The sequence below is a fragment of the Ochotona curzoniae genome, unplaced genomic scaffold (genome assembly GCF_017591425.1).
Source record: "Ochotona curzoniae isolate NIBS_2020 unplaced genomic scaffold, NIBS_Ocur_1.0 contig_54, whole genome shotgun sequence".
NCBI classification, from domain to species: Eukaryota; Metazoa; Chordata; class Mammalia; order Lagomorpha; family Ochotonidae; genus Ochotona; species Ochotona curzoniae.
The window spans coordinates 434,516-455,057 of record NW_024466464.1 but is presented as its reverse complement, the minus strand read 5'-3'; the positions used below and the strand labels follow the sequence as shown (position 1 = coordinate 455,057).

Sequence of the window (20,542 nt, the reverse complement as noted above, 5' to 3'; positions counted from 1 at the left end):
TTGTCCCCTGGCCACTCCACCTCCCTTCCAGCTCCCTGCTTGTGGCCTAGGAAAGCAGTGGAGGTTGGCCCCAAGCCTTGGGACCCTGCACCATGTGGGACACCCCGAAGAAGCTCCTGGCTTCAGGCTGGCTCAGCTCCAGCCGTTGCGGCCACTTGGGGGGGAGTGAACTGGAGGATGGAGGTTCTTTGTGTCTCCTTCTCTGTAAATTTGCTTTCCCAATAAAAAGCTTTAAAAAAACAATTAGAAAATAGTGAGGATGGTCTTGGCGTGCTTGTAAGACACCACTGGGTCCTCACCACCCCATCAGAGTGCCTAGACCGAGTCCAGCTCCACTTGTTGCTGCAGTCCTACGTGCAGCCTGGCAGGCGGGGTTCTGTCCCGCGTGGGAGGCTCAGATGCAGCTCTAGGTGGGGTTCTGTCCCCCGTGGGAGGCTCAGATGCAGCTCTAGGTGGGGTTTCTTTGGGTCTATCCTGGCCCAGTTCCAGCTGCTGTAGGCATGTGGGAAGTGACCCAGCAGACGAGAGATATTTGTCTCTGTCTCTTTCAAATCAAATGAAATGATAGGGTCCTGTGTGGTGATTCAACAGGCTAACTCTTTACCCGCAAGTGCCAAAATTCCGTATGGGCACTGGTTCATGTCCCGGCTGCTCCACTTCCAATTCAGCTGCCTGCTTATGGCCTGGCAAAGAGGTGGAAGACAGCTCCAGGCCATGGGACCCTGCACCCATGTAGGATACCTGCAAGAAGCTCCTGGCTCCTGGCTTCAGACTGGCTCAACTCTGGCCCAGTAAGGCCATTTGGGCAGTCAACCAAAGAGAAGGGAGGTTTTGTTTTTTGTGTTTTTCTGTTTTTCCTCTTTGTAAATCCGCCTTTCCAATAAAAATGATTTTTTCTTTAAAGAGAAGAGAATGAGAATTTTTGAAACTGTATTAGGAAAAGAAGGATGCAAAAATGAAGCCTATGGAACAACTCCCCACATAATCCAGGCAAAGCAGACAGAAGCCAACTTCCCTGGACATGGTCCTGGCTGCCCTGGCCAGACCCAGGCTTATCCCAAAGTTTCCTGGGGCACCTGCCCTGCTCAGGGGAATGCCACGGATAAAGACACCATGGCTGGCTCGGGCTCCCGAGTCGGAACAGTCCTCGCGAGGCTGCTGACACACAGCACCTGCCCAGGGGCCGCCCTCACTACAGACCTGATGCAGGGCAACTGGGTCACAAGAAGACGGGCAGTTACAGGCCAGGTGGACGGCAGGTGCACGATGGGCCTTTAGGCTCAAGGGATTACAGGGTGAGGTGAGGTGAGGTGAGAGGTGAGGAGAGGAGAGGAGAGGTGAGGAGAGGCGAGGAGAGGCGAGGAGAGGTGGGACGGTCTCACCCCATCAATGTTTGTCTGGTTATGGATGATTTTGCCCTAGCTCTGTGCCGTGCCCCCCAGGGCTCTGCAGCCAGCAGACTGAAGCGCTGCTGGTCGAGCTCCCGTCTTCCCGCGCCTCTCAGCCTTTCAGACACAGTGCGAACCATGTGTTTGAGAAAAGGTACAGTGTTCACGGCACCCACTTCTTAAACACCCCAAAATGCTGCCTCCTGGTGTGACAATTCAACACTGTGAACCTGACAATTACTAACCCAGAGGACCACACTGGTCCTGTGGGAGCGAGCTTCTCATACCCAAAATAAATCTGAGAGAAGCTGACTCGGAAGGCAGAGCGTCGCCACGGGCTCGGGGTTTGGAGCTCACAGTTCTGGTGAGCGGCCCCTGGCCCTGGCCTGGCGGGGCAGCGGAGGGGGGATGGGGTTGACAGGAAGTGGAGAGAAAGCAGCTGAGTGTGAGAGGCTTCCAGAGCAACTGCCCCGGGCCTGTCTTCCAGGGGCTGGGCCAGGGACCCCAGGCCCTCAGCAGGCTCACCCGCTATGCACTGCACTCGGGCTGGATCCCCCAGAGCGTCACCTTGGGGTCACCCTTTAGCACAGCACACTGTGGGACAGGGACGCGAGGACCCCACACTTGCATTCCCTTTTAGACTTGCTCTATGCCTGAGGCAGAGCTTCAGGAAGGCACTGCAGAGGTGCTGTGCCCAGACCCAACGTCACTACTACGAGCTATGAGCAGGAGACAGTAAGAAGCGTGTCAAACTCAGCAGCAACGGCCCTGGCCCTGGCGGGGCTCGGCCACAGCAGAACTCCTGCAGGCAACAAACATCTACTGAATGAGCAAACAATTAACCAATTAGTACAGAGGCTCAGCGCCAGGAGAGGCCAGGAAAACACCAGCGTGAACAGCAGCCCAAGACCACAGGCAGCAGGGGCTGGGCTGTGGACGCCTTCCATGTCACGCAGGCCTTTCCCTCAGCTAGGAGCCTGTGGCACAGCGTGCTTAACCGCCACCTGTGGTGCCAGCATCCTATACAAGTGTTGCAAGCCGCATCTGTATGCACTGGCCACATGCCGTACCTAAAATGGCGCCGGCCGGAGAAGCCACACCTTCGTGCGTGGTGGAGAGTCATGTAGCTTTCGCAGTACTGCGCAGGCGCCTAGCGCATGCGCAGTGAGCTGCGGCGTGGCCTGCACGTGAACACTGGGGATTGACGAATCTGGTCGCCCAGGACCCTGCGTGATCATGACGCTGACCTATCATCGGCGGAGGCGGGGCCGGTCAGCACATAAGAGCAGAAAGCCTGCCGGGGTCCCCCCCTTTCCCTCTTCCACATGTTGGTGTGCACAATAAATTTTACCGCAGAAGACTTCACTCGCGTCTGCGTCTTATTGCGGGACAATAAGACACGTGGGCGCGACATACAAGCACTTCCCATCCAGCTCCCTGCTAACATACTCAGGGAGGTGGAAGATGGCCCACGTGCTTGACCCGCCACAGGCTCCTGGCTCCAGCTTGGCCCAGCCCTGCTGCTGCAGCCTCCTGGGGGGTGAGGCAGCAGAGGAAAGATCTCTCCTTTCTCCCCTTCCCTCTAACTTTGCCTTTAAATAAATAATGAAAGGAAAAAAGGAAGCAAGCAAGCAAGCAGGCCCAGTGCTGTGGCCTAGTGGCTAAAGTCCTTGCCTTGAACACGCCAGGATCCCATATGGGCACCGGTTCTAATCTCAGCTGCCCCACTTCCCATCCAGCTCCCTGCTTGTGGCCTGGGAAAGCAGTTGAGGGCGGTCCAAAACCTTGGGATCCTGCGCCTGTGTGGGAGACCAGGAAGAGGCTCCAGGCTCCTGGTTTCAGAATGGCTCAGCTCCAGGGGTTGCAGTCACTTGGGGAGTGAATCAATGGACAGAAGATCTTTCTGCCTCTCCTCTTCCGTATATCTGACTTTCTAATAAGAAATAAATAAATCTTGGAAGGAAGGAAGGAAGGAGGAAAGGAAGGAGGGAAGGAAACAAACAAACAAACGGGAGGAGAAAAGCACAGACTGTGCGCCCGGGCTCCGGTGGAAGCTGCCAGGCCTTCAGCTCACACACGGGCCGCTGCCTGTTTGGGGTTCAGTGCTTTGGGATGTTCTCAAGACAGCTCGTGAGGCAAGGCTGAGGGCGTGCTTCCTGCAGACACTGCCGTCCTAAGGGGGTGTGAGAGGGTAGACCCTCCGAGCTGATGTGTGCACACAGGTGCTGCCCCCAGCTCTGTCCTTGCTGACCTCCTCTGGGGGTCACTCAGGGGGCTCCTCACCCTTGAGCAGCCCCCTCTTGCAGCTCCAGTCTGAGCATGTTCAACCCAAATCATGACAAATCACTCAACTGCCGTGTGCCAATGAGGTCTCACTCACCTTCTTGGGGTCCATGTTGAATTTCTTCCTTCCCATGGCGATCTGCTTGTTCCTCTGGGTAGTCTTGCTGTTGGTGTGAAACAATTCAAAACCATCAGCAGCATTCTCAGAGCGGTCAGCCCGGACCGGCACACGTTCCCCCCAGCCACCAAAGCACGGCTCCTCCAGGCCATGGCAAGGCTGGACCTGGGCCAGACGGGAGCTGGGGGAAGAGGGACTGGGGAGGCCCCCTGCCACTCCCCGCAGCCTGTGCCAGCGCCCAGCGTGCACACGGGGGGGCGGGGGCGGGCGCGAGGTGGGGAGCGAGCCCGGGCTTTACCTCTCCTCCACCGACGTCAGGCTGTCGATCTCCGTCATGACCTCTGCAATCTCACACTTGAGCCTCTGTCACAAAGGAGGCGGCACGTGGGGGTCAGAAGGGGGTCGCCCCAACCCCTCCCCCTCCTGGACTGGGCAGTCAGTCGCCCAGGCCCGGCTTCCTGCAGTCTCCTGGGCATCGCAGGTAGGGAAAACCAGCATCTTCACTGGCCGAGCCAGCACAACTCAGGAGCAAAACTCTGTTCCCGCCTTTCTGTGAGAGGCAGATCAGAGGCAGCAAGGAACTGCGGCAAAGGCCGGGAAGCCCGCATTCCATGTGGGAGTCCCCACACTACTTCCATACCACGGGAAGCAGCCCCTGGTACTTCCTGGGTCCTCTGGCTGCTGTGGGCATCTGGGGAATGAACCAGGGGACGGGACCCTCCAACTCCAGCCCTCTGCTTTTTGAATGTATCTACAAAATCAAGCCGAGGTGCTGGGCCGATGACATCAGCCCAAGTGGAGCCGTGCTTCCTCAGCTCACCGGCAGGCGCGCCCAGCACGGCCTTCCTCCACCCTTCCCGCAGCGATCCCTTCCTTCCAAGAAGCTCAAGGGGAAAGCCAAAAGCCTCCACGGTTGCGTTACTGAGCACATCAAGGTCTGAGTGAGGCTCACCGCTCTGTGACGGGCAAGCATCACAGACAGGGCCTCGGGCAGAAGCCAGAGCTGCCTGGACCTAGCCATAAGCCTGCCTCACCACCCTCTCTTCCCTGCCTGCGGCCCCACAGGTGGAGCCTTCTAGCCCAGCCCCTCACCCCTCTGGGCCTCAGCCATCTGACAGACAGGCAGGTGTCAGAGATCAGCAAGCTTCCAGGTCAATCCACACGCACTTCCCAACGTCCAAGTAGCACACGCTCATCCCGCAGCCAGAGCGCCCACGACCGACTGTCGGACCCCTGACTCCCTCCAGGACAACCGGCAATCCCAGAAGAGAGGTTTTAATGAGTCACCTCCCAGATGAAGACATTTTGACTCAGAACCTTGCTATTCCACATGCCAAGGAACTTCCCATGGGCAGTGTGGGCTCCCAGAAGTTCTTTTCTGGGACTGGGACGGCTCGCAAACAGCCACACGTCAGACACTGCCTCCAGGGAGCCCACAGGGAAGGGGTCCGGGCAGCCGTGGGGGGCTCTGACACGCGCAGGCACGCCAGCTCTGTTCTCCAGCGACTCCTGTGGGGCCTCTGCAGCCAGCCCTGAGCAAGCACACTGTCGTGGCGGGACGTGACCCGGTTTCATTCCCACCAGCCAGCAGGCACTGGGGTCACGGCTGGAACCCAGGGGGGATGGGGCGCACCCATGCATGCAAAGGATGCCTGAGCTCCAAGCACACAGCTGGCGGGGGTCTAGGTGCTGGGGATACTGGTAAACGAAACTGGCTTTCTCACCCAGTGTTGGGGGTGGCAACCCATCAGCAGGTGTGAGGGCTGCTTCAGTGATCACCCATGACTCCGGAGCCCACTGCAAGGCGCCCAGGACCACCTGTCCGCCCTGCTACCCGAGCTTGTACCATGGCTGAATCGCTGAAAGGGACTTTTCTGCTGAGAAAGCTTCAGTTTTCTGGCTCAGTCCACTCACGTGGTTCTTGCACACAACCCATTTTGCGTGGTTTGGGGAAGTTACTCTATTTACTAAAATGTTGCCCAAGCTCAAAAACAAAGATTTTTTTTTTTTACCTCGATGTCATCGATAAGTTCTTTTTTCCTTCGACGAATGTCCAGAAGCTCTTCCCGTTCTTCCAGCGAGAGGTCTTCAGGAACTGGGGAAGAAGCAAAACAGGATCACGCACGGACACCAACACACTGCCACGGAGAGTGAGCCCAACGCGAGAGCGCTGGCTGGACGGCAGCGGGACCTTTCTCTCCAGAGAAGCAGACACCTGACGGCACGGTCGGCCTCCCAGGCACGGGGCAGGAGGACCCCGACACAGCCAGCCTGTGTGAGTGCCCTCCCTGCGGCAGCACCTGGCCAGCTCCAGGTCCGACGACAGGCGTGGGGGCCCCCACGTCACCCAGGCCACCCCGCTGCGCTCAGGGCTCCCAGCACACTGCTCAGTCCTCCTCCCCCAGCCTGGAGAGAAGCCTCTAGTACACGGACCACACACACACACACACACACACACACACACACACACACACACACACGAGCAACAAAGTTAAAAGGGGCTCAGTGGCCACTCCTGGGGCTAACGCTGGGGCCCCCACACCTCAGAACCAAGGGACTGTGTGTGTGTGTAACTCAGAGATGTCAAAATACACATTTCAACTTCAGCTGACTGGGGAAAAATCTGCAGGGAATCATCAATTGGCACAGCCACCTAGCACAGCGATGTGGTAAGGTGTGCTAGTCAGCTGGATGGGCAGGCCACGTGTAAGATACCGGAAGAATTCCTGAGCCCTGCATCAGTGGGTGTGGGTCATGTCAACAAGCATACCTGACAGATGAGAAGACCCACACGCCCGCGCAGAGCGCGTAAACGCTACGTGTACCTACGCAACGGAACCCGAGCGGTAAGCGAATGTATAGTGTTAAGGTAATGCCAGACGTTTCCTTTGCTAATAAGTATCTTTGGTCTTCAATATGATCTTTTTAAGTCTTTTAAAAAAATATTTTAAAGTTAAGCAGAGCTCTTCATTCTTTAGTTTAAAAACCATTTCCAGGGTCTAGCACTGTAGCACAGTGGGTCACGAAGCAACCTGAGACGCTGGCATCCCCTATGAGTGCCGGCTTGAGTCCCAGAGGCTTGGCTTGCAATTGAGCTCCCTGCTAAGGCACCTGGGGAGCCAGCAGAAGTTGGTCACAGTGCTTGGGCCCTGTCACCCAGGTCGGAGACCCTGCTGGAGCACCATGTGCCTGGCTTTCAAATAAACAAAGTTACCACACCAGGTACACTTCGGCTGAGAAAGGTCACAGCTTTTCAGTAACAATCAACTTCCCAAGCAGCCAAGGGCTCCAAGCACTGTGTCTCAGCGAAGTAACCTCCGCAGGCCATGGACATGTCCAGTAACACAAGAGCAGCTTTATTCCCGTCCTCACGGACACTGCGGGCAGCATGGCGAAGACCTCAGGAAAGACTTCATCAAGACACGAGTTAAGAAAACACATGGAAAGCTAATAAACATTCAAACTAAAAGTGATTCTGCAAAAATTGCTGCATTTTCTTCAGATCATTCTTCATAAACAATTTTTGCCCCAAATGGGAAAAAAAAGTGTTTTATAAAGACTTGGGTGATGCATACAATTAATCCAAAATTCCCCTATTTTCCTGTTTTCTGCATGTGGTCTAAGCCTTCATAAGTTCTGCTCGAGCAACCCTCAATGTCAAGCCATCGAAAATGAGGAAATAAACCAGAATTTTCACTTGCCACGCTGCACTGGGCGCAGGTGTGTGAACGTGCTATCTTCTGATTGCCATTTTATAACTAAGGAAACTGGGGCCATCAGAGACCAACAGCTTTTCTCTGACAAGAGGGAGAAGGAAGAAATAAGGACTGGAATTTCTCAAATCTGATCAAAGACACAAACATATAAGCTAGGATGCTCACACACGCCAAGGAGGGCAAGCCTGGGCAGCCCAGAGTCAGGCCACTCGGCAACGCCGCCGAGAGCCAGCCCTCCCCTCCGCCTTCCCAGGACTCATGGGACCCTAAAGACGCCTTCTGACCCCCCAGCGACTTCAGGCATGGGCTTCTTCCCTCCTCCCATCCTCCCATGGCTCTCCCATGGCTCTCCCAGGCTCCCCCGTCGGAGCCCCTCATCTTCCTGCCCCGCCTTGCTCAGCCCTGGCAGTGTTTTCTGGCCCCTGTGGCAGGAATGCCGTCTCTCACACTTGACATTTACTGGGAAGCACAGAGATCCAAATCAAGAGAGGAGGCTGAGAGCTGGGACAGCCTTCAAACCCAGCAACTAAACCACTGGAAGGAGAAAATCAAGATGCTGAATGCTCAGACGGATCAACAGAAGAGCCGTATGCAAGGAACATTGAACTCTCAAAGTTGTGACTCTTGGCACCAAGGAAGCTCCTGTTCTACTCGAGAAGAACACACGTACAGGTGTCCGACTCACACCCCATCTTCGCAGGAAAGGGCAAACGCATCGGAGACTTAACCCAGTCTGCCGGCAATGCTGGCTGCGCTCCCAAAGGGAAACTGACTGGGTTCTCCAATGTAGGAAATAAAAGCAACATGGGTAGTTGGTTACTTATTTAATTTAAAGATTTATTTGTACAGAAAAGGAGAGCGAGATAATCCATCCACTGGCTCACCCCAAAATGGTCACAATTGGAGGTCCAGGCCAGCCAGGAGCATCTTCGTGCCATCTCCCTTGTTAAGTAGGTGGCAGGAGCCCAAGCACCTGGGCCATTTTCTGCTGCTTTCCCAGGCACACTAGGCAGTGAGCTGGATTGAAACTGCAGTAGCTGGCATGGAAACCAGGGATCTGCTAGGAGATGCCAGCATGGCAGGTGGCAGCTGGTTCCCCGCACCTTAGCACTGGCCTCTCGGCAGAGTCTGAATTCACCTGTGAGCAGGTAGTTTCAGAGGGTCGGCCCACAGCTTCTCTCCCCTGGGGATGGACAGGGTTGGCTGAGAGCACAGTGAAGACCTGGGAGACGAATCCACACACTCCTGACTTGACGAGGCTCCTGGCCCCCTCTTGGACTTGCGTGCTTCTGCTTTTGGCGTTACCTATCTCTTTAAAGCCCCAAGGAATTAAAGTGCTGACCATTTATATGTCCAGTACTTCCACACAGAATTTGCTTGTCTAAAAGAGAAAGCAGTTCCACCGTGTCTTGCAGTTATGCAGGAGGATATCCGAAGTCTCTAGAGATTTGGCCAGTCGTGCTCTGGATGTAAACGCCCTTACCACCTGCGTTCCACTCTGAAATACTCAGGCAGAGTACCTGGGTACAATGCTAATGACTGCAATGTCCATCTGATGAACATGGGTGGTCATTCTTTAGGCTGTATTGCAAGGGCGGGACACTCATGTCTTCAATGGCAAGTGACATCTCGTGTAGCAGATCTTCTAGGGTAAACACAGGAACACTCTCGGACACATTTTGCAGAACTGATTGATAAGAGAGGTGTATGCTGAAGCAGTGTGGGACCCATCGGTACAGCTCCTGTCCCCTCAGCATCCTGCTGTGCTACTGTTCCTTGGGACAGCAGAATGCACAGGGCAGAGCTGTTGGAGCAGCGGCCAGTGTAGTCCCACCAGGATCTCCCAGCACCCAAGAAAACCGAGCAGTCGCATCATCGACTCACACACAGGCACCTCACACATGCTGAATGAAAAGTGAACCTACACACCACGCTTGGGGAAGGGATCTGGAATTATCCAGACCCCTTCTTCAGCAGCACCACTCTGCCTGCAGAAGGCACGCAGAAGCCAGGAGCCTGGAATTCCATTTAGGTCTCTCGGTGGCTGGCAGGGGCCCAAGCACCTGCTGCCTCCCAGGACGCGGTGGCAGGAAGCTGGAAGGAAAGTGGAGGAGCAAGGACATGACCAGCACTCCACCATGGCGTGTGGGCATTCCAAGGGGCAGCTTACTAATGCTGTCCCGCAATGCCGGTCCTCACCTGTCTGCCGTCTTTCCTCTCTAAGTGCTACCAAGCTGCAGCCCTTCCCGACTGAGCTTTCAGAGAGCATGACTTTCCACCCAAGTGTGTGCAACAGTCAAGATGGGGTCAGACTGTGGTAAAGAGCCAGAACCCAGTCCTGGTCTTTCATTGGGTCCTGGGCCCAGACATCCAAACCAGGATCTCTGCCATGAGACAATGGAGGCCCAAGCAGCACTTCCTGCCCTAATTCTTGATAGCAAATATAAATGTTTGCATAAGGAAAAGACAAGGAGAGAGGGCGGTGGTAAGAATCTGGCTTCAGCAGCATGGCGCTGCCAGGGAAGTTTCAGGGTAAGGATGAGGAGTGCAGCTATGCTATCTGGCCCACAACCTTGCCCTTCTCGGCAGTGGTTCCCCAGTGCCAGTCTGTGGGCACATTGGCCACTGGGACCTCAGCCTGTGCAGCCTGGACTGTGGGTTCCAGTCAATATGAATTTAACTACAACACCCAACTGGAGACTTCTTCCAGCCTCGCTGGAAATGGATTTATCCTTTCCTAAAATGGCATTTTTAAAAATATATAAAATTTCATACTCTAGAAAATATCTTCAAAACTGAGGGTAAGGGGGCAGGTGAGGCAGTGCAGCAAGGTAAGCTGCGACGCGGGCCCCAGGACTCGCAGTCCAGCCTCCTGCTACTCACCTGCGAGGCACAGATGAAAAGTGCACTGGCCATGAGCCCTTTAAGGACCTGCTCTGTCAGCGCCTAGCCGCATCACTGAGGAAGTGCCACTCCTCCACAGACACAACGCAACAATTAGCTAGCTGATGAAGCAATGTGAGGCTAGTCACTGCTACCACGCACCTGAGGGTGGGCACCTGGCCGGGGGATAGGTCGGCCCTTGGGACACCCACACCCTGTTCTTAGTTCTGAGTCCAGCTTTCAGCTCATGTGTGCTGTGGGAGCGAGCGGGTGAGGTCCCTGCCGTCCAGGTGGGAGATCCAGATTACACCGAGGGTCCTCGAATCGGCTCGTCCCACACCCCAGATGCTGGCAAGTCTTTGCGAGCTCCCTGGCTTTCAAATTAAACGAGATCTTAAAAAGTCGCGGGGCTGGAGCAACGGCTCAATGGCTAGACCCTCATCTTGCAAGTGCCAGGATCCCTCAGGGGTGCTGGTTCATGTCCCGGCTGCCCCCGACCCATGCCAAATGTATGCCAGCAGGTGACTTTCCATGGCCTGTTCTGGGCTGTTTCCTATCATGTTTCTCGTGCTTACCTGCTGGCACACACACGTGCACACACACGTGCACTCGCACACACACGTACACATGCACACACGCACACAGCACACACGTGTCAAAACTTCACAGTGCACACTGTAAATGCACAAAATCTTTCCAACATTTTCATTTGACAGATACACACACCCCGGATGAGATGTAACTGCTGCCTGTGGCTCTGTAGCCGCAGGCAGCCGGGGTCAGCAGCCAGAATCAAATCCGAGAAAGCCAGCACAGGACACGGGGTTCTCATCCTCTTCTTTTTTTAAGTAAATTCCTTTTATTTTTGGTGTTTACAGAGTTGAAAGGGATTGCGCCCTGTGGACCACCGATCAGGGTGGAGAGGGCGAGAACGGGCAGGGGAGGCAGACAGACAAGTGCCTCCAATCTCCTTCTCCCGTATCTGGAGAAGGAGGGAGAGGAGGGGGAGGGTTCGCCCCTTTCACGTACTTCACTTAATATATACAGGGTTCATTCTTTTAAAATGTATTTATTTTCATTGGAAAAGCAGATTTACAAAGGAGAGGAGAAAAACATCTTCCATCCTCTGGTTCACTCCTTAAGTGGCCGTAACAGCTGGCCAGAGCTGAGCTGATTCGAAGCCAGGAGCTTCTGGGTCTCCCACGCAGGTGCAGGGTCCCAAGGCTCTGGGCCGTCCTCCACTGCTTTGCCAGGCCACAAGCAGGGAGCTGGATGGGAAGTGGAGTACTGGGACATGATCTGGTGCCCACACAGGCTCCTTCCTCGCTTGTGACTCATTACTGCAGACCCAGGAAAGGGCCTGGGTTCCTGGCAAACCGCTCAGGTCTCCTAACCCACTGTTTCCTTCGCTCAGAACAATTCAGGATTCCAGGCTTGGGGCAGGAACTCTCAGGTGAGCAATCAGTAACAAGACCACACTCTGACTCACAAGACAACAAAGTTAGAAATCAGTGACAAAGCAGTGAAACCGTAAAGCCCTGCTGTTTGGAAATCAAGAAATTTTTTTTTAAAAAATTTGAAAGTCAAGAGTTTTAGAGAGTGCGCACACACTAACGCTTCCATCCACTGGTTCACTCCCCAGGTAGCTACAACAGCCAGAGTTAGGTTGGCTGGAAGCCTGAAGTGCAGAGCTTTCTCTGGGTGTCCCACGCACAGGAGCCCGAGGCCTCAGCTCATCCTCCACTGCCCTCAGATCATCACAAAGTGACCAGATCAGAAGTGATGACACAGGTGGAAGAGCAGCCAGCTAAAAAAACAATTCTAAATCACTCCCTGTGCAATGATGACCTCATAATGTAAAGTAGAAAATACTAAGAGAATAATGATGCAAAAATACATATCAGCATTTGTATCATATTTAAAACAATCTATTAAAACATAACTTAAAAAACAGTTGTTTTAAAATAATCATCAACTACGTTTAGAAAATAAAAGGGGTCAGCGTGCTGGCTCAACTGGCTAATCCTCTACTTACAAGCACCAGCATCTATATGAGAGCAGGTTCGTGTCCCAGCTGCCCCGCTTCTCATCCAGCTCCCTGCTGTGGCCTGGGAAAACAGTGGAGGATGGTCCAAGGCCTTGGGACTCTGCACCTGCGTGGGAGACCCGGAGGAAGCTCCAGGCTTCTGGCTCCTGGCTTCAGATGAATTCAGCTCTGGCCATTGCAGCCACCAGCAGACAGATCTTTGTCTCTGTGTCTCCTCACTGTAGGTGTGGCACAGCGGCCTAGGATGCCTTTTCAGACACTCCCTCCCCAGCTTCCTCCTAAGGAGCATCTTGGAAGCAGCAGGTGGGGCTCAACGCCTTGGTCCCCGACACCTACATGGGAGACAGGATGGAGATCTGGGTCCCTGACCTCAGCCTGGCCCGGTCAGCATCTTAGGAGGGAACTGGGTGTAAGCTCTCTCTCCAAACTTCTCAAATAAAATGAAAATTAAAAAATTTGAAAAAAAATTAAATTAATTTTTCAAATACACTAAGATATAGCCTCTTTGCAAAGCAGTTTAGCAGTCCCCCACCCCTGTGCCGCACGCCGAGGTACATAGCTAAAAGATGTAAAATGTAAAATGCGTCCACAGAAACCTGCAGGCCAACGTCCAAGGCGGCATATTTACAACAGCCTGAAGTGGGGACAGTCCAAACGTCCGTCCGCAGATGGACAAAGGGCAGTGCAGCACATGAGGGTTTTTTAAAAAGTGCATGGAAAATACACATGATCTTTTGCTTTCCCATGAGCTTTTGAAGTATCCCCACGCGTACAATGGAATGTTACTCAGCCATAAAAAGGAACCAAGTTCTGACACATGCCACAGCATAGATGAACCTTGATAAAGTTTGGCCCAGTGAAATAAGCCAGCCGCAGAAGACGACCTATCATATGCTTCCATGTATAAGAAACGTCCAGAATAGGCCAAGAACAGACAAAACCAATCTGTGATGACAGAAACCAGAACCCCGGTCCATCTGGGAGAGGGAGAGAGGACTGCCCGAGAAAGGGCACCGTGGTCAGCGGCGGCCCTGCCCGTGTTCCTGCTTGCACCTGAGGGGACTGGGGGTGGGAGATGGGGCAGTGCCCAAGCAGGCATCAAACAAGTGACCACTAGGGACGCTAACACTGAGCGCTGCTGGTTCTTCAGTTTCTGTACAGGGCCCAGTGTGACAGCCTAGTAGACAAAGTCCTTGCATCCACCGGGATCCCATATGGGCGTTGGGGTCATGTCCTGGCAGCTCCACTTCCCATCCAGCTCCCTGCCTGTGGCCTGGGAAAGCAGTCGAGGACGACCCGAGGCCTCGGGACCCTGCACCCGCGTGGGAGACCTGGTGAGACTCCTGGATCCTGGCTTCGGATTAACTCAGCTCCAGCCATTGCGGCCGCTTGGGGAGTGAATCAACAGACAGAAGACCTTTCTCTCTATACCTCCTCCTCTCTATATCTGCTTTTCCAATGAAAAAATAAAAATAAATCTTTAAAGAAAAGTTTCTGTATGAGTAGCTGGTCCCTTTCATTCCTTTACCAAGAGAAGGAACGTTTCCACGGAAGACTAAAATAGTATCCTAGGAACCTGCTGCACGCCAACAGCAGCAACACTCATCAGTAGCACACATGGGAAGGAATAGTATTTTTCCTTAATTAAAAACAAAAAAGGGCCCGGCACAGTAGCCTAGTGGCTGACATCCTCGCCATCCTGGTGGCTCCACTTCCCATCCAGCTCCCTGCTTGTGGCCTGGGAAAGCAGTTGAGGATGGCCCAAAGTCTTGGGACCCTGCACCCATGTGGGAGACCCGGAGGAGGCTCCTGGCTCCTGGCTTCAGATTGGCACAGCTCTGGCCATTGCATCCACTGGGGGAGTGAATCATCAAACAGAAGACCTTCCTCTCTGTATATCGGACTTCCCAATAAAATAATGCCTTAAAAAGAGAGAGAGAGAGAGAGAGAGAGAGAGAGAGGAGGAGGAGGAGGACTGGTCTGATGGCTCAATGGGTAAGTCCTCATCTCACCTCATCTCATAAGTGCCAGGATCCCATATCAGCACTGGCTTGTCTCCTGGCCACCCACTTCCCATCCAGCTCCCTGCTTGTGGCCTGGGAAAGCAGCAGAGGACGGCCCAGAGCCTGGGGACCCTGCACCCGCGGGGAGACCCACAAGAAGCCTCCTGGTTCAGATGGGCTCAATTCCAGTCGTTGCAACCTTTGGGAAGTGAACCAGCAGATGGAAGATCTCTCTGTGTCTCCTCTCCATAAATCCTATCTTCCTTTCCAATAAAAATAAGTAAATAAATTAGTCTCCACATTACCATAAATGTTAAAGGAAAGATGGAGCAGATAAAAAAGAAGTGTTGGGGCAGTGCTGGCCGAGCAGGCTGACACCAGCTGGGAGGGTCACATGGAGGAGCGGACTGCTTCTGACTCCACCCTCCAGGTGGCAGGCCCTGGCAGGGAGCAGGATGGCTGGGGCCCACGCGGGAGACTCGACTGGGGCCCAAGTCCCTGACTTCACCTTGGCCCACCCCTGGCTCTTGCAAGCTGTGGGAGTGGGGTGAACCAACAGATGAGCAGGCTGGCTCCCTCTCAATGTAAGAACTCTCTCTATATAATATGTACAATCTCCATATACACACGATATGAAGCCATTTCTGACCGTTACATGCAATGACTGCTCCCCTTGGGGTGCTTCCGGTCTCCTGTTGTAAGCGCATCACTGGATAAAGCACTTTTTGCAACTATAGATAAAAATCTTTCCCGAATCTGCCTCTTGGACTCACGTGGAAACACCCGAAAAGCATGCTCTCGAGCCACGCACACGCAGGAGCCACAGGCGCGTAGCTGGAGTGAGAGAAGCCATCGGAGGAAACTGCACCCTGCAGGAGTCCAACTACAGGACATTCCAGAAAGGGCAAAGCTGTGCAGACAGCAGCAGGTGAGGGTGGCCAAGAGTCAGGGGCACACGTAAGGGCCACATGCGGAGGACTCCCCGAGCAGAGAGACGTGCTTGGTCAGGACCCACACAAGCACACAGCTCAAAGAATGCACCGCCGTGTGCCCTGGGGACTTGATTCGCAGCAGTGCATGGACACTGTCAGCTACGACAAACGTCTCCCACTAGCGGAGGATGTAGTAACAGAGACGGCCACGCGAAGGGGAGCAGATGGGAACTCAGTGCTAGCTGCAGGATTTTCATCTAAATCTAAATCTGTTCTAGCAAATAAAGTCTAAGAATAACATTCTAAATATAGGGATAATGATATCCAAAAGTACCAAATAATTCCCTAAAACAGCTCTGTGAAAGTCCTCTAACGAGTTCATCAAACCAAACTCACCGCGTTTCTTCGATGAGAGGGGCTCCTTCATCAGATTTCAAACACGGTACCAGACAACTGCGACCCAGAACTCCAGACTGGGGCTGCTGTTTGGCCTAGCAGTTACGACACTGTTCCATATCTGAATGACTGGATTGGAGCCCTGGCTCCATTCCCAATTCCAATTTCCTATTAATGCACACTCCGGAAGGCTCAACTAAGTGGGCCCTGCAACCCAAGGGCGAAACCCGAGCTGAGACCCGGCTCCCCCTCGGGCCCAGGCAGCCCTGGCTGCTGCTGACACTGGCAGAGCAAACTCCAGGGCAGCATCCTGGCTCAACCGGCTAACCCTCCTGTGCACAGTGCCGGCATCCCATGTGGGTACTGGCTCTGGCTCCAGCTGCTCTGGTGTCCATCCAGCTCCCTGCTTGTGGACTGGAGGGCAGCAGAGGACGGGCCAAATCCTTGGGACCCTGCACCAGAGTGGGAAACCCGGAAGAGGCTCCTGGCTGCTGTCCTAGCTTCAGATTAGTTCAATATCAGTCTTTGCAGCTATTTGAGGAGTGAGCTAGTGAGTGAAGGATCTTGATATTTCTCTCTCGTTGTTCTCTGTAAATCTGCTTTCAAATAAAAATAAATGAATCATTTTTAAAAATAATGCAACTGAGCCTGGTGTGGTAGCCTAGTGGCTGAAGTCCCTGCTTTGCATGCCAGGATCTCATACAGGCGACGGTTCTAATCTCGACTGCTATACTTCCCTTCCAGCTCCCTGCTTGTGGCCAGGAAAAGCAGTAAAAGACAGGTCAAAAGCCTTGGGACCCTGCACCCGCATGGGAAACCCTGAAGAGCTCCTGGCTCCTGGCTTCGGATTGGCTCAGCACTGGCCATTGCAGATACTTGGGGAGTAAACCAGTGTATGGAAGATCTTTCTCGGTCTCTCCTTCACTCTGTAAATCTGACTTTGCAATAAAAATAAATAAATCTTAAAATAATGAATCCAGCATGTTTACTTTGTCAAACAAAAAGATGTTAAGGTTTTATTCCATTCAGTTTCCTAGAGCTGCTCGCAAAACCTTCGCTCTGGAGAAGTTCATTCAATTAAGATAAAAATATCTGCATAGCTAGTTTACTGTATCTGTAACCGAATTCTGGCAAAAATGTAGAAAATACGAATCAGTACTTGTATGGCTCATGGCCTTAAGAAAAAGGAGAAAAAAAAAACCATCTTCGTGCCTAAATCCGTTTTTTCCTCTGATGCTCTGCTCTAAGGGGCCTGGCGGAGCCTCAGCCATGCTCTCGAGTGACGGAAAGCAGCTGCATCTTCTTGCTCGGCTTCTTTAAGCTCACACAGCCCGGTAAGCCCTGTCGAGTCCCTGCTTCGTGGAAACATCTGGCGCGGCTGGCTTGGGCATCACCGGGCCCAGCACCCGGACGCTGCCTGCCGCACAGCACGTGCGTACGGGGCCGCACAGTTGTTCTGAGAAGAGGCGCTGACCTGCTCTTTTTTTCTTTTGCAGTTCAGAGAATCGCGTCTTTTTTTTTTTTTAACATCTCATTACTTTTATTAGAAAGTCAGATTTACAGAGAGAAGGAGAGACAGAAAGATCTTCCATCGCTGGTTCACTCCCCAAGTGGCCACACTGGTTGGAGCTGAGCCTATCCAAAGCCAGGAGTCAGGAGCTTCTTCTGGGACTTCCACACAAGCGAAGAGTCCAAAGGCTTTGGGCCGTCCTCAACTGTTTTTCCCAGGCCACAAACAGGGAGGTGGATGGGAATTGTAGCAGTCAGGATATAAACTCGTGCCTATATGGGATCGTGGCAAATGCAAGGTGAGCTACTAGGCTCCTGCGCAGGGCTCATGTCATACAATTTCATGGCCTTAGTGCATTTCTGGAAATGGTACATTCTCATTTGATAGGGAAGATAAGGGGGAGAGGTAGGCTGGGCAGCTGCCAGCACACTCTCCCCACCACACCCGCGCAGGCCAGGCCAGGCCACGGCAGAGATGGCCCCCTCCCGCCACTGTCTCCTGGCCGCCCGAGGGCTGAGTGGCCGACGGCCGGGCGATGAGGTGGGGTGCAGCTCTCCACTAGGTGCTTGGGTTCTGCCACGTGGTTTGGTGGAGCACCACGCGCAGCACGGAGGAGCAGAAGAGGAGGCTGGAGTGGCTGCACTTCTGCAAGATCACCAATGCTTCCCGCCACCACGGCACCAGCACGCATGAGCGAGCACACCAAACACAAAGACAGTTTGATCACTTCCAGCTAACCACCAGCAACTACTTCCTCAGCTCCTTCTTCAGCTGGACAAGACCCGAGAACGCACTGATCATAACCAAGAAACGCTGCCGAGCACTGTGAATGACTGCGTATGAATGTACAAACACAAGGGCTATGGAGAAGACGGGAACGGACGGCTACACGGGTGTCCACGTTCGACATGGACACGTTCGAGTCCACACTGAGACAGTCGGAGGGACTGGAGCGAGGCTGGGAAAGCCCACAGAGAGGCCTGCTCTCAACCACTCATTACAGAGATTCTAAAAAACTTTCCGAAAGAGACGGGATCCTTCTAATCCTGGTGAACATTCCGGTACCTGGTGCTGGACGAGGAAGACTGACCGGCCTGGGAAACGGCGGCGCTCGGTGATGCCGGTCACGGAAATGAGCTTTTTCATGCTCTTTTCTTCCAAGTTTGTACTCAACAGATGCTTTGAAATGAACAAATACAAACTCTAGCCCTGGATCCATCAGCTGAGCCGATCGGATCCGACCCATCCTTTTGCATGACAGGAGATTTTCAGATCTATTCGGAATGCGATGCGTGGGACTGCACTGCTCCCTGCTTCTTCACAGATGCAGCTCACAACATAATTGATTATATCGCTGCAACATGGGAAATACTTAACCCAGGTGGAATGTGGATAAAGCTAGGAAACTCTTTTGTACCACTTTGAAAATCTGACAAATGAGCTTTCCATAGAATTGAGCTACGAGGACATAAAAAAAAAAAAAAAAAAGTTGTTGTGCAGTGTGGACTCCAAGCAGAGGTGGCAAAGGAATCTGTCTTGTGAGCAGGTACTGTGAATGATGTCTGGATGAGACACTACCGTGAGTGTGTACTGCCTGCGGCCCGCAAGCCACAGCAACGGTCTGCAGTGACACTGCCCAGCAAAAGTCTAGCAAGAACAACACCGAGGGCCCGGCGCGGTGGCGCAAGTGGTTAAAGGTCCTCACCTTGCACACCCGGGATCCCATATGGGCGTCGGTTCTAATCCCGTGCAGCCCCGCTTCCCTTCCAGCTCCCTGCCTGTGGCCTGGGAAGGCAGTCGAGGACGGCCCAAGGCTTTGGGAACCTGCACCCGCGTGGGAGACCCGGAAGAGGCTCCTGGCTTCGGATCGGCATAGTATCGGCCCGTTGCGCTCACTTGGGGAGTGAATCATCGGACGGAAGATCTTCCTCTCTGTCTCTCCTCTCTGTATATCCGCCTTTCCAATAAAAAAATAATAAAAATAAATCTTTCAAAAAAAAAAAAAAGAACAACACCGAAATAAACGACTGAAAATAAACAGTCTGATGACAGGACACAACCTCACATCAGTGGTGCCTTCCTATTCCTAACAAAATTTAGAAATAGTGTCTATTTTCTCAACATGTCTGTTGCTTTTTCACAAACACACTCTGCCGTGCGGGCCTGTACTACACAAGTAAAACCAGATGAAGAAGTGTGGGCACGGCACGGCATGCCTTCCTTCAGGCCAGGTCCTCCCTCCCCGAGTGTCTTCATGGAGCTATCCATCCACGGGTGCCATCTCACTGACTAGGAGCACTGAGTCCATAGCAGTCTGTTTTTCCTCTTGCATGGGACCTGCTGTTCTGGGCAGAGGCAAAGCTGTCCTGTTGCTTCTGCAACTGGGACTTATGATAACCAAGGTGGCCTAAGCAGTCTATACATGAAATACATATGCTATTTTACTTCAAACTTTTTCTAGCTCAGCTGAGCTTAAAGAAGCATCAGAAACGTCAAGCTTAACAGCATCACAGGTCAGTCCAGTACATTCGGGTAACTGAGAAGTCAAGTCGTTCAGCCAGACTGAACCGAGCACCTGCTGGCCGCACACGCATCCTGGGTCACACAGATCTCGACGTCACACGTCAGGTGCAGAAGCTTCTGCAAAGGTAGTGTCAGGGTCCGGAGGAAACGCGAGTACCACCTGCCCATCTGAGGTGGATGACGTCAAAGCCAACGAGTGCAGATCGTCAGTGTGACACAATTATATACTAGTGGAAACTGTCATAATGGTATTAATGTAGGAAAATTTTGAAAATGAAATTCAGGGACAAATTGGTACCCATGGTCTGCATCTTCAATACTGCAAGCAGAAGCCACTGATGCAACATCAGATCAGCATCGCACCGTTCCTCGGGTCAGTGCAGCTAAACAGCGGGTGCCGCTTTCAATTCCCTCTGACAGATCCTCACTGGAGCGAGATTCCCTTTTCGTTCTGTTCTTTAATGTTCATCATTCTGTTTCCAATAGCTTTAAAGTAGAGATGACTGATGTTTTACCCTTTTCTCGGAGGAAAGAACTCTGAACGTTTACACGGATTGCTTTAACGAACCTCTGTGGCAATTTGGTTTAAACAGATTTCACGTGCTTGTAGCCTAAACGTCCTGTTTCAGTAGGGACACTGATTTGTGAGTCTTCAGACCTTTGCTGTCACTTAGGTGAGGCAGCTGCTGCTGGAGGCGACAGCCTCACTGGCCTACGGGGAGGCGCCTTCGTGACCTCTGCTC

At 53.1% G+C, this 20,542-nt stretch overlaps 1 protein-coding gene and 1 pseudogene across 2 annotated transcripts in view; one reads left to right on the top strand and one right to left on the bottom strand.

Moving 5' to 3' along the window:
* Nucleotides 1-20,542, bottom strand: part of CYTH3 (cytohesin 3) — a 93,592-nt gene that overhangs the window by 11,930 nt on the left and 61,120 nt on the right. For both annotated transcript variants that reach the window (XM_040989990.1, XM_040989991.1), the window contains exons 2-4: nt 5,802-5,884; nt 4,088-4,152; nt 3,769-3,835 (exon numbers count right to left, since the gene is read on the bottom strand). In XM_040989990.1, the coding sequence (XP_040845924.1) occupies nt 3,769-3,835; nt 4,088-4,152; nt 5,802-5,884 (215 nt within the window). The remainder of the gene's footprint in view (nt 1-3,768; nt 3,836-4,087; nt 4,153-5,801; nt 5,885-20,542) is intronic.
* Nucleotides 17,812-20,533, top strand: LOC121162725 (annotated as a pseudogene).